Raw genomic sequence first — 14,924 nt, 5'->3', positions numbered from 1 at the left:
AAAGACTAAATGAATTATGAAACTGAATTTCTTTTTATCAAAAGGTTTAAGAAATCAATGGGAAGTTTTTTCTTTTATTTTGAACTAATTGTATTTTTATGCATTTGGAAAAATATTAAGATTATAAATTGGATAGTAAGGGTCTATACTTGCCCTTTTTTTCACATTTGCTTTTACTCCAGCTTGAAAAGTTTAAGGGGTACCTTAAACCTTAGTGGTTTAAAAATATTGTTACTATTAATTATTAATCCATAAATTAACTTTATAGAATTATAATAGAAGCCAACTTTGGAAGCAATTAAAATCAGAAGGGAAAATTACATCTAACATGTATAAAAAATCAACATATCTCCAACTTTTCTTGTACTTTAAAGATGACCATGACTATTTGACTATTTTTATAAAATCTTGTTACACTTCCAAAATCGCACTTCTCCTGACTTACTTTTATAAAAATTCTTTTTTCACCTATCTAATATTTTACGATTTTTTTTAACTTACTTAATTTACTCATAGTAGATTCTATTAGCCCCAAAGAATGGTTTTTAAACTAATGCCATTTTATCATCTCTTATCTCTATGGTTGCTCTACTAATTACTGGATTATTTTTGACAAAACTTGAGGATTATGTTGTGATTTGAATCAGAGTTCAGGTGTGTAGAAGTGAGAAAGGTCTTCCAATAGGCAGATTTACATTTTAATGAACTGTATAACAATAATTAAAGTTGATAAAATCAAAACTGAACAATTTCAATTTTTTTTTTCTTAGTAAGTCATGTCTCAACTTCTTTCTTTAAACTCATTGTCAGCTGAAATTAGTTATCACAATGATAGTCACATTGGGGACCAAACTATGAAACTTGAAACATGGTGAAATTTAAATCTTACAGTTATTAAAAAATATTTCATTTGTTTTTAAAGGTTTTTGTCACAAAAAAATTTTATTGGTTTTTCAGAACTACTTAACTCAATTCAATAAAATTCATTTAGCAAAAAAACTTTAATTTTATTACTAGCTTTGTCAAAAAAATTAAATTGATAGGAGCTAAAAATAAATAAATTGAAGTACGTATAATGAATATAATCAACGCACCAATGTTTCTCTTTCATAAAGTGTGACAATGATACTGCAGTTTCATCTTTTAATAAGAAGCTTCTTTTTCTTACTTTTTCAAATTAATTTTAGAGGAAATAGAAAAGGAAAGGTAGAGATTCAAATAAAATGCTAGCAGGAACTGCCCAATAATTTTATTTAAAAAAATTATAATTTTTAATTACAGTTTGAACAACATTTCAATAAATTTTAGCTTATGAAATAAAGCTTTTAAACATTTTTTAGGAAAGCTTCTATATTGTTTAAATACTTATTAGTTTCACCTCCATTTCTACACATTTCACACCACTAGGATCATTAGCCTAAAGTAACTGAACTGTTCATTATATTCTCAATGAAATAATTTCGTTTAATACAATTAATTCACATTATTGGGCTTTCGATAACTTAATTTGTCAAATTTTCTATAAAAATATGTATATGTTTATCACAATACGTAATATGTAAATAATACATTTCACGGCAACAGGCAATACATTCGGTTTTAACATTTTTTTTTTTTAATTATCTTCTATAATTTCTTTTTTACCTAAATAATTTTTTTTTTTACATTATTCATATCATTCAATAGAGATAACAAAGTACATAACTAATTACATAATTATATCTAAAACCATTTGCTACAAAACTTACTGGCATTCTTTGCTAATGTCTAATATATATCAAATGAAGTTTAACAAAGTGAAACTTTAATAATGATACTTTGATATTTATCAGAGTACCATATATGAGCTTACAATCAGCCTTTCGGAACAACTGGCAATTCAATTTTGTCTTAATTAGACTAACTTTTATACACATTTCAAACATAAAAGAAGTCCTTGCGAGCTTTTAAGCATTTTTTTTTTAGAATAGTTCTTCCACTGTGTAATTGCACATGACAAGTTTCACATAAAAAATTACTTTATTTTTCATGTGATAAGTGTAATCACTACAATACTGACCGATAAATTTTAAATTGTAATAAAATAAATTTCCATTTTATGTTTTATCGATTCCACCTTAAAAATTAAAACATAAATAATTATTATTTCATAAAATTATATTACTTCTGCTATTATTTCATTTGATTATTAAAGTTTGTTTATTAATTGATTCTATAGTGGAATGCTCGACAATTATCAAAAGGCAGCTGTAATGATTAAAATTACCTAATTTCCTAAATTTTAAGCTGAACTATGTTCCTAAAATAAATGAAGACTAGATTGAGAAATGTGAACCTCCACACAGAGGTCTTTCATATTTTTTTTAAATACTTTATCTATTATACGTGAGTAAAAACTTTATTCACCTCAAAGCCAACATCTATCTACATGTAACTACGATAGATAATATTAACTACAATAGGCGTGCCAACCGTTGCTATCATACCTGGCCATTAACATTACAATTCTACCTGTTTTGCCCATGACATACTTCACAAGAATTTCTTTTTAACATAACAGTCTTTGGATTTTTCATTCATCGACTCCTTTCCAAACCTAATTTTATTTTATATCAATAATTAGGAATCTATGGAGCAGGATTAAATTATAATTAATCTATAATCACGGCAAAGCATTTTAAAAATTATATATTAGAACTTATATATATATAAATTATATATAGTCATTGTATAACTTCGGATGTAATACTTCATAAATATATTGTTTTATATTTTATACTAATTTCACTCTCTGCTTTTCTTTATTTTGTTTCTAATAAATAATTGAATTCCTAGAATATATATTTACAACTTAAATAATCATGATCCATATATTTCTACTTTTTATATTAGTCACTTAAGCTGCTGTATGACATAATTTCACTTTTGACCAAATTAGTTGTAACTAGTTATATGTATATTATTGAATGCCTGATGTCTCGGGTAAGATTGAATGAGTTGTACAGACACAAATGATTACTTTAATACCAAAGAATTTTTGATTACAATTTTTTATAAACAAATTCACTAAGAGGCCAAAAAAAAAATGATCTGAAAGATTTAGGCTTCCTTTTTTGATTTGCTTCTATCCAATGTATGAATTAGCTCTAAAATTTTCCAGATCTAAACTCTATTGAGCACCTATAGGATGAGTTAATTCTTATGGTGTGAGATAGTTTGTCTATTAAGACAACTTATTTATTATTGGTTGGAAATGATCTTTGTTTAGTTGGAAACTAGAATAAATATTGAATATTAGTCTCTTTTTTCCCCACTCAGTATATTTATTTTGAAACAAAACTTTTTACAATTTTAACACCTATTGTTGTACACAAAGAATATTTTTTGAATTTGGATCAGAAACCAGCAATTCGGCTCAGTTGAAAAGTTGTCCAAATTGACCATTCTGCAGCTTAAGGAACATTCATTTAAGTTCATACTTCCTTTACAAAATACATTTTTCATTTACATAGGGCTCATTTGAAAATTTAGTAGATATATTCTTAGCAGCACTTTGCCAAATAAAAAAATATTAATACACTGTTTTTAATAGATTACAAAGCAGTTCTATTTTTCTATCTAGGCCTATAAATATAATGTGGATCATTTCATACTTATTAAAATGATAAGTGAGTGGAACTTTGGTATTACATTCAAGATTCATAAATCAAACGATACCAAACATATTTACAGACAAAGATATTAAATAAAGCACCGTGATACCTTGTTAAGTTCTATACTACACTCGAAAAATATTCGCAGCATATTAAAATTTTTTATATCGAACAGAACTGCAACTTTTATTATACATTATTTACACTAAAAAAATAAAATAATTCTAAAACATTTGGATTTAAAAATTTGAACAATTGTTTCTTTGGCTACATTTGAATTTTGAGTTATTGCTTATAAGTGTTCTAGGTTGTCTAAACATGTAGCGATATAGAACTAGCAATTATTTCTCAAAAGTAGCTCTTTTGTATAAATGAACTATAGTATAATTTTTATTTTTTATCTGTTATTTTTATATTTGACTATTGCATAACTATTTTAGAAATTTAAACTATTTACAAGCTTTTATCTACAAAACAATAAAAAATATATATTTATATTTATTAAAATTACATTAGGCTGATTAATTGAAAGTAAAAGAAAAAAATAACTGCTTTTTAAATCCTTATCTCTACATAATGTGGTAGAAAGAGATTATAGTAAAATTTTCTGAATAAGCACTTGTTTAAAATATAAATTATATACATTTATACTTATATCAATCCTAGAAATTTGAAAATCAATGTGTGCTAAATATTTTTAAAATATCTACACTCAGATGTACTAATTACACTTTTTAATAATTAACATAAATTACTCAGGAAGATTTCAAAAATTTTTAAGGCCATAAAATGATTCTATGCGCTTAAAATACGTCTTAGGCCAACCACTTTTTCAACACTGTTGTCCTCACATCACAAATAAAATTAATAAAAAAAATGAACTAGTAGGACATAATATGAAATTTCTTAGCAGTCGAATTTATTATTGATTATTGTCTATTGAAACTAGAATATGCTAAATAGAAGAAATTATGCACGCCACTCTCTCTTTTTCACCTTCATGAACAATCTATTGGTGAACACTGAAAACATCTGTCTTCTGGTTTCTTTGAGCAAAAGTGGGCATAAACAGGCTTCTCAAGCATCCTTTTGAATCTCGCTCAATTTTCATTCTAGATCTAAAACATACATAAGATTAAAATTAATAATAATCACATATTTAAATACTTTAATCATTAATATATTTTTCAAAATTTATATATTTTATTTTTTGGAAAAGGAGATATACTCAAAATGGAGTATCTAAATATTTATAATTGATTAGTTTTGCAAAAGATAAATACTGACTTGCTAGAGACTGGTGACCCTCGAGGTAGGACCAGCAAGAGCTAATCGCTAGGTTCTTGGCGAACCATCCAAAGAAGCAGATGATGTGAAAGATTCTACTGAAGTGTTGACAGGCAATGAGCTTTGACGATGCGTTGTTCTTTGGGAACTTGACCATTGTTCGCTAAGTGATGGTGTAGAACCCGTTGTTCCAACTAAACAAGATATTACTAAAATATTTTGAATAAATAAAAATTACAATAACATTGAATACTCAGAAATACCATTGCAAAATTTAAGTCTGTTTTAACACATAATAGTAAACAAATTTTACTAAGTTTAAGATTACTTTATTTTAGACTTGCTAACTTTTAACTAATTAACACATTGTTTCCGATGCTGAAGCATATTTAAATTCTTTTTAAAATAGTTTTACGAAATATAAAACATGTTCTTCTCGATTCTTAAAAATAAAACACATTTATTATAACTATATATATTTTTTTTATTTTTATTATTTTTGTTATGTGTTCTCCAATTTTTCCAGTAAATAAAATAGCATAATTTACTTCAACATGAGGTTATTTGATTAAAATAGAGCAAGAAATGAAAAAATACTTTATAATATGTTCATATCAAACTAATTTCGAGAAAAGTTTAGCCAGTTTCAGGAAAAGGCTTTTGTTTTATGCCATCTCATACAACATGTTTAATATATAATTAATAAAAAAACTAGACAGCACACTTAGAATTAAAGGCATTTAGACTGAAAATTGATTCTTGACCTACCTATTAGATATTCTTCATCATGATGTGACAGCTCTAACATAGAGCCCCTTCTTCCCTTCTTTTCATTGCCAAGGAGAGACGCACCTTCTTCAATTAGAAGCACAGATGCCTGAGGGCTATCAGGGGGTGTGACTCGAAACAGTCCCATTAATGAACCTCTTCGGGAACCTTCCAGCGTGCCTATTCATGCAGAGAACAAATTCGTTTTTTTTTTTATATTGTCATTAAAAAAGAAAAGGATTATTTTTTATTAATAACGAATACTCATAATTAATCACTTTAAACAAACATAAAATTATGTTTGATAAGAAGACTTTTAAAATCATAAAGCTTTCATACTATTAATGTTGGTAGTTTATATTTAAAATCATAAAATGAAAAAACATTAGTTTTGGTTGATATTACCTAAAAATGTGGCCGAAGGAGAGTTGTAGGCAAGGTATTCCTTATTAGAACACCAGGGAGGGAATTCCGATTGTTTTATTGGACCTGTACTTATTTCACCCTCATCATTACGCTTCCACGGTAGGCTTGTTTCAAGGGCTGTTGGGGTTGTAACTCGAGTATCATCGCTTGCTGTTAACAATTTAAAAAATTTAGCTATCAAATTACACTCTCTTCACTACTTCTTTCTTAATACTTGTATTAATGCCTTAAACGTAATAACTATAATTCTTAAATTGTACTTATTACATCTAAATATGTAAAAGTACGCTTAAAGTAATAATAAAAGAAGGAATTACTTGGACATTTTTCTTTTGTGAATGATTTAAAATGAATTTCTGAATGAGGTATTTGATGTTTAGTCAATTAAGAACTATACATTTTCATTTCCTAATCTTTTATTTTTAATAATCGTACAACCTTAATTTAAAAAAAAAAAATACTAGTGAATTTTCCACTGTCTTATTCTTAACATCTACTTATTGAAATAAAAGAAAAAAATTCTGTTTATACGTATATAAACAAAATAAATAAACTATAAAATTCAAATTGCTAACCAAGTTTTAAGTACATATGATGATATGAATAGTGTGTGTGATGGTAATGAGTTTATGGTGTTAAGCACATTTTATTTCCGTTCCATAAAAAAAAAAAAAAATGTTAACTAAAGATTATAATCATTTCTGATTAGTATTACTTTATTTTCTAATTAAAAAAATAGAAATTGTATTTTTAAATTTATTAGTTTAGCCCATGATTAGAAGATATTTATTAGTAAACAAACAAACATCTAAACGTGCACAAACACTACAAACCCTCAACCCCCCACTTTCAATACTTCAAAATTATTTATCAGTTCCTTACCAGTCGAGTCCCGGGATAATTTCTTCTCTGGGCTTCCGGATAGACCTCCCTCATCTAAAATCAATATCTTGATACAGACACAATTTAACGCAGGGTAATGAAGTTCGTTAATTTTTTTTGGATGTAAAGTAAAAAAAAAAAAAGAAACTACTAATGAAAAATTTTGAACCCTAGAGCTAATTAAACTCACTGACTTTTATCTTTTTTTGTGTAATATAATTATTTTATCTTGTTTTTTTTCCCATGGTTATTATCAATTCAATAATAAGTTTTTGACTACAATTAATTAACTTTTCATTATGAACTTCATTTTTTTTTTTTTTTTTTTGCCACCAGTAGCTATACTTGATCGACTAATAATTTTAACAGGAAGTCAATTAACTGACTTGAACTTTTATTTTAAATCATTGTTGTCCGTACCAAAAATTTTTTCAATAATCATGGAAGTTGATGGCTCAAATTATAAATCAAAATAATAATAAAATATGTTTCTATTATTAATTATTTGTCATCCTAATTTTTATTTTGTTAAACAAAAAAATTAATACAATATTTATTCTAGTATTTTCATATCAGAGCAGAATGAGATAGTTATTGGTGGCAAAAGAAACATACCTCCCTAACCCAGTTGCTGAGTTATATTTACAATATGAAAGAAAAATTATATTAATCTCTCAGATTTCACTTTTAACTTTTAATTGGTAGTTACATTAATGAAAGCACAAACAATTAGTATTACTTCTTATGAATATGACAAGTTCATTGTTGTTAAATTTATTAAAGTAAAATTTAAACTTTCAATTTCCATGATTTGACTTACTTGAATTCCAACACCACCAGCTGGTCGAGGGTCGTTCGCACAGCTTTTTCATTTTAACATGCATCGCTAAGAAGATAGAAAAGCGATTAACAGCAAAATTAAAGTAGCAATCAGCTCAAGCCATGCTTTTGTGAAATTTATCATGCTTTCAGTTTTGTATAATGTTTATTTTAATAAAAAAATAATTATTTGTAATATACAATTTACCAAGTGTTACATCATTATGGCAAGGCTACAACTGCTCAAAGTATGATATTTTCTATGCTAATAAAATAAATGTATAGATTGATGTAATTGTATTTAATGTTATTTAAAGCTAAATTGAACATTTTAAATGCATTAGTTTAAATTATTATCTATGTGCTAAAAAATATTCTAAATAAATAAACTATCGAATAAAAATCGTGCATACAAGTTTAATTGAATTTGTATGTAATAGATACAAGTTACTGTGAAGTATTAATTTATTAACTTCATAATTCATGCTATATATGTTGTATAGAATAATTAAACAAATTTCACTTTAAAGATATTCTTAATTCTACAACATATATCAATGAATTGTTGAATAATAGCCTTCCATTCAACCTTAGCAATTGTAGGATTAAATGTAATCTAATGGATATGCCTCTGGTGTTCTGAATTTATGAAAAATCCAGCTAAAAGCTACGGAACTGGTATATATAAATAAATATTGGTATAATAGTTGAAATAAAGTTTGAATTAATATTTAAATTGAATGCATTGTTTTGTGTGTTGATCTCTCCTCTATTCCAGCCAACTATATCTGACATAAAAAGCTATGAATACAATAATAACAACTGTACCTGTCAGCCAATACAGCGTCATGCAGTGATACCATTTCTCTGGTTTTATCTTCCCATTTCCAATGCTAACCCCCCCATCAGTGTTAAACATTTAAACTGATTTTTCATCAGATAAATATGAAATTAAATATTAGTCTAAATTATTTGAAAGTATATTAGTTTAAAAATTAATATAATTCTCATTACATTTTAAACTTATTTAATCAATAATGAATTCAGAAAGACACTAATATCTTAAAAAGCTTTCATTAGTGTAAATAGGTATGTAATTATTTTTATATTCTGGAGAGGCCAGTGAATAGCTGAAAACTGAAAAATTATATAAACATAATTATACCAATAAAGGATGTACTTATATAAATATTATCTTATTATGTTTAATCATCACAATAACTGTGTACATTAAACAGTAAAATAAAATAACTAGTAAATTACAGCTTTATATCTAAATGTCCTTATTACCTAATTAATACTATTTTTATTTATTTTTTATATTCTTCTTTCTGTATTAAGAACAGTAAGTGCTTTGAACTTGGAGCATAAAAGTCAAAATCAGATAAAGTATATTGCTTTCACCCAAACCAAAGTAAAAGTGCATCAATGCGAAAAGTGCAGAAAATGTGAAGGTTAGCTTTGGAAAGGGACAGATGATGTGCAATGTTGTGACATTTTGATTACCATCGCGCCTCCAGGGTAACGATGTCTCCGCTAAGGTGGGTACATCCTGGTAATCGCCACTCCTCGGCCTGTACTGCTTGACCAGTCGGCCTCTTTTCAGGCCAGGCAATGAGACCAGCTGCGAGAGTAGCGTCTGGACACCATCCTCTGCCTCCTCAGTCGCTGTATAGATCACACACACTACTTGGTAAGACACAGTCAAATTCTGCCACCTACTTCATTACTTCTCTCATTCTGATGATATTTAACCGATGTCTTAATTCTTTTTTAGCAAGATTTGTTTATTTATAAATTATTTACATACATTACATTGTATAGAAAAAGACTAAAAACATCAAGTCAGGACAAATAAAACATTTAGGAGTATTCCTACTCAGAAATTTCATAAGATCAGGAAATGTCCGTTGAAATTAAATTTAAAAAAAAAAAATAAATAAATAAAACTATTAATTTAAAATTTTGTATTATTTAGAGAATTGAAAAGTCTAAAAAAAAAGTTTTAGCAGTATTTAATTTTCAATCAATTATATAATAAAAACAATTTCTAAAAAGGATTTTATTGCTCAGTAATATTAAACAGGATAATAATTTTAGCATTAGTTGCTTTCTAAATTCTGTAAATGTTCTAAATAATAATTTTGTATTATTTATTTTCCAGTGTCCTGGGAGCGAATACATTCCTGTTACTGTTGCGACCGAACTTATAAAAGCAAGAGTGCACTCAATAAACATATAAGATTTGTTTGCGGAAAATCTCCAAGTTTCTTTTGTGATGTTTGCTGTAAACTTTTTTATCACAAGGATCATTTGAAGCGTCATAAAGTATTGGCACACTGTAAAAAGTGAAAGTTTTTTTTTTTTCAGCAATATTATATAAAACTATAACTAAATTACGATTTTTCTCATCCAGTTTAAGTTTTGCAATTAATAAAATAGTATTACCTCTCATTAAATAGTTGAATTTCAATAAAAATCCTTTTTTAATGAAAATTTGAATATCTGTTCTGTGAGTTTTGAATACATTAAAGTATGTTATACAATATATTAAAATACATTATAGGATTGTAATGCTTCACTTTTTTGAAGATTTTTATGTTTTTTATAAACAATACTGTTGTGTTCACTTTTATTACAGATATACTAATTTATATGAGCAATTGGTTGCATAAATAATTTTTTTGTTTCTAATTGATCTGATGTATGAGCATCATTAAAAGAGGAATATATTTTTTTTATTTGGATCACAGTAAAAGTTGGTTGTTTCAAATGGCAATATTAAAATAGCTGACAAAATACTATTCATGGTTTTTCTTTTAAATATAGATCTAATCATTATTTCCCATCCAAATCCCTAATTAATAGTGACCCTTAGTAATATAATGGATCCATTTTAATATTATGATGAACCAAATTAAAACCAGAGTTATATAAAAAATGAATTTTGGGATACTTTTTAGTAATTAAAAAAGTTAACCTTTTCATCAACTGTAGTGTTTAAAAATGTGACTGTAGTATTAAAAAACAGTTTAGTAGTAAGGATTTATATTGATGTGGAGTCCACTCATTCATAAACTCTTCATTTATGTACTTTTCAGGTCATTCAAAGAGGCAGTATTCCTGCCGCACTTGTATGAGGACGTATAAGAATAAAAGTTCACTTTGTAGGCATGCCAGGTTTGAGTGTGGAAAACAGCCAACCTTCCGATGCGATGTTTGTTGGAAAAAATTCTATCACAAAGATCATTTAAGACGCCATGCATTTTTTAAGCATTCCATACCTATGCATAAGTGTGCAACTTCTGCAGAGATAAGTAGAATATTGCGTGAATATAGTTAAACAAATTGATCTCAAAATAATGTATAGTTATATCCTATCTTATAAATTATTTGTACCCGTAAATAGTATTTGAATAAAAAATTATTTTAGCAATTGGAGATGGTAATAAATCAACCACATTAGGTATGCAGATAGCTATTATACAGCTTGCAATAAATATTTAACTGAATAAATAGAGTGTAAGTGGATAACATAAGTTGTTAAAATGTAATAAATTCTTATCTGTAAGCATCCAAATTCTAAGATTATAAGTATGCAAACCATTTGGCTACAAAATGTGCAATTTATAGGATACCTATTACATCAGAAACACAACTGATGGCAGCTTAACATTCCAAATGATGGCGCAATTGTAAAAAAATAAAGATAGTAAACAAACAAGCAAAAAATTGTTCATTTCATTAAAACGTCCTCTACCCCAAACTGCTCCATATTAATAATAACAATAACTATAATATAATATAACTAGTAAGATACAAATCAGATTAGCATAATAGATACGATTTTCAAAAGAAGCAGCAATAATTATTTGAAAAATTCCTATTTCATTTGCGTTTTATTTTTTTATCTTGTAAAAATAAAATTATATTCCTTTATAATGAAGTGTTTAATTTTTTTGTCAATAATAAAAGCAATTGTTTAAGACATGTTATTATTTATTCACTTTCCTACATGTTTATTTCCTCTGTAGACCTCAAAAAAAAAAAAAAAATTGTTAAGATATTAGATATATTGTCAACTGTCGCTTGTCTAGCATCACAGGATCAACATGATGCATTAGTTTACTTAACCAAAAATATCAATTAAACATTCTTTTGTTTAAAGCTTAAGTTCTTAAACATTTATTGATACATTCAAATTTACATATTTAATTTTAGTTCAGTTATTCATTAAGAAATAAAGTGTTAATTTAATTTTTTTTTTTAAGTTTGGTGATGGACAAATCCATAAACCAATTAAATCAGATCTAGATAAGAGGAGAGTTTCTGTTAACTAACTCTTCAAACTTCAGCATTACTCTTAAAATTCAATTAACTGAATCAGGACTGACTTTATTAAGAGTGTGTTTTTCATACTGCCTATAAGGAAAAAACAATAATAGGCCAATGTTTAAAAACTTTTTGGATAAAATGTAATTGCTTATTTACGTTTTTTTTTTTTTTTTTTTTTTTTTTTTTATGAGATAATGATTATTTGTTGTATTGGTTTAAGCTAGTGCTGATATCTTTGAATTTCAGTCTGGTTTTCATTGATGGTTTTGAATTCAGTGCGAGGAGAGTATGTAGAGAACATATTGCCATCAGACCTTTGGGTTCACTAAGCCTTTAGTTATTTATGCTTTTTATTTTTAACTAAAATTTATTTGTACCATCTACGGTTAACTTTTAAAATTTAACATTTAAAATCAACATTTTCTTATTGATTGATATAATTTATTTAATTAAGTAGATAAACAAAAACTTATCCAAAAGAAAATAAACAAAAGACATCAGTGTTTTAGTCCATACTATTCATCTTCACAATTTTTTTTTTTGTTTACAGGAATTGAAGAAAGATATTTTTGTACAGTATGTCTGAGGTCTTATAAAAACAAACGACACTTGTATAGGCATACAAAATATGAATGTGGAAAACCACCAGCATTCCGTTGTCAGTATTGTGAAAAGGCTTTTTACCATAAGCATCAGTTAAAAATTCATGCCGTGATGAAACATTTTACCTGATTTCATATTATACATTAAGTGGCAAGGATTTATCCGATGTATTTATATTCCTCAAATAAAATTTAAATTGTTACTAATTTATTAGTAAATTAATTGATTCATCAAATCTTCTATTGTAAAATTTAGGTTTAAAGATATGGACTAGTCACGTGTGCTCAGAATTGTTACGTGTATTTTTATTTTTTAATCAAGAGTATTTATTTATTTTTGTTTCTAAATATTGTCAGAAAGAAAAAAAATGTAAAAAACAGTTTTTAAAACAAATAAAAGACTATCAGATGCATATTTTGTTTCTTGTATAATAATATTAATTAATTTTACAAAATAAATTTTTTTCTATCTGAACTTTAGTATAATTTTATTAGTCTATAAATGACAATAGTATATATAAATGCAAACTATTATTATAATATATGTATATACATATTTTTATAATAATTTGTTAGATAAAAAAAAATTAAATGCATAAAATAAGTGTGATTGCATATTTATTTCTCACAGTAAGCTTATTTAATGATGTTTCTTTTTTCAGAAAGATTCTCCTGCTCTTCTTGTAGCCGATCTTATAAAAATAAAACAAGTCTCAATCGGCATAAAAAACATGAGTGTGGAAAATCTCCTTCGCTCAAATGTCATTTCTGCTATAAATCATATCGTTATAGCCGTGATTTAAAAGTACATCTAGTATCTAAACATACCAACCAAGGATACATAGTTCAACCATAAATACTACAAGATACATTAACTCTTTACAGTAGTTAAAACTGATCATGTGATGTATTAGTTGTATATTTATATATATATTTTTTTCCTTCAGAGTTGAGAAGATATACTTGCTCCACTTGTCAGCGAACTTATGCAAATAGACAAAATCTTCATAGGCATGTCAAATATGAATGTGGTAAACGACCTGCATTCCCTTGCCAGTATTGTGAAAAGACTTTTTATCATCACCATCAGTTAAAAGTCCACTCCCTGATGAAACATTTTGTCGGTGTTCAAAGTATCAAATAAATTATAAGAATTTTTCCAACACATTTGTAATTATCAAATATAAATGATATTATCACACTTAATAATCATTAAGATATTGGTAAATAAATTGAGTCTTATCATTAAATTATAGTTTTACATATACCTTTGGAATGGTCACGCATGCTCAAAATTGTTACTTCTACTTTTATTTATAAATTAAGCGTATTTATTTATTTATTTTCATTCCTATGCTTTGTAATGATATTAGCTCATTTATATTTTGTATTAAATTGTAGAAAAAAAAAATTATTTATTTGGAAAATAAAAATAACTTTCATTTGAAATTTAGTATAATTTTATCAACCTATAAATAACAGTAATATATATTTAGATAGTAATGGATATTAAAAAGTTCAGCTGCCCGATAGATTATTGAAAATGACTGCCCAATTGAGACTTTCTTGTGAATACGCAATCATGTTTAATGCCGGTTCACACAAATGTACTTCAGACCCACAGAAGTCTAGTCCAGCTTGTGATGGACAGACATCAGAGGATTGTTATAATTTTTTATGAAATTGTAATATATTCTGTAAACAATATTAGCCCAAATTATTTGCAATAAATCCTGGTAGTACCCAAACAAATGGAACTTATTTATTTATGTAACCCAAAATTTCAAACTTAGATCTATTTTCCTCAGGATGTGTAGTTTTATCTCTTATATATTGTTAAATATACAGTCACATCCTTATTTTTTTACTGGGGAGAATGTAAATAGCCCAGCTTATAGCATTGTCAATTGTTAATTTATATAAATGATTTTTAATTTGTTATTCTTGTAGAATTGGCACTGGTTAACTCTGTTTGTACCCCATAAACAAATAAATATATTATTGTATTATAGTCTCGGTTATTTTTTATACTTAATATATATATATATACAAAATTATATAACTATCTTTACATTTTCAGGTAGATTCACCTGTTCCTCTTGTGCCCGATCTTATAAAAATAAACAGAGTCTCATTCGGCATACAAGATATG

General features: G+C 26.5%; 1 protein-coding gene across 9 annotated transcripts in view; it reads right to left on the bottom strand.

The window, feature by feature from the left end:
- Window positions 1-3,318: 3,318 nt before the first annotated feature.
- Nhe2 (Na[+]/H[+] hydrogen exchanger 2) overlaps window positions 3,319-14,924 on the bottom strand; it is a gene marked incomplete at its 5' end in the record, with an annotated part of 76,553 nt that continues 64,947 nt past the window's right edge. For 3 of the 9 annotated variants that reach the window (XM_067053200.1, XM_067053201.1, XM_067053202.1), the window contains 7 exon segments: window positions 3,319-4,771; window positions 4,941-5,134; window positions 5,709-5,888; window positions 6,114-6,284; window positions 7,017-7,070; window positions 7,837-7,902; window positions 9,342-9,503. In XM_067053200.1, coding sequence (XP_066909301.1) covers window positions 4,989-5,134; window positions 5,709-5,888; window positions 6,114-6,284; window positions 7,017-7,070; window positions 7,837-7,902; window positions 9,342-9,503 — 779 coding nt within the window. 9 annotated transcript variants of the gene reach the window in all.

The sequence above is a fragment of the Halyomorpha halys genome, unplaced genomic scaffold (genome assembly GCF_000696795.3).
Source record: "Halyomorpha halys isolate HHAL.00 unplaced genomic scaffold, Hhal_1.1 Scaffold1351.1, whole genome shotgun sequence".
NCBI classification, from domain to species: domain Eukaryota; kingdom Metazoa; phylum Arthropoda; class Insecta; order Hemiptera; family Pentatomidae; genus Halyomorpha; species Halyomorpha halys.
Note: the sequence above shows the minus strand (reverse complement) of the source record. Positions and strands in the feature narration are given on the sequence as shown.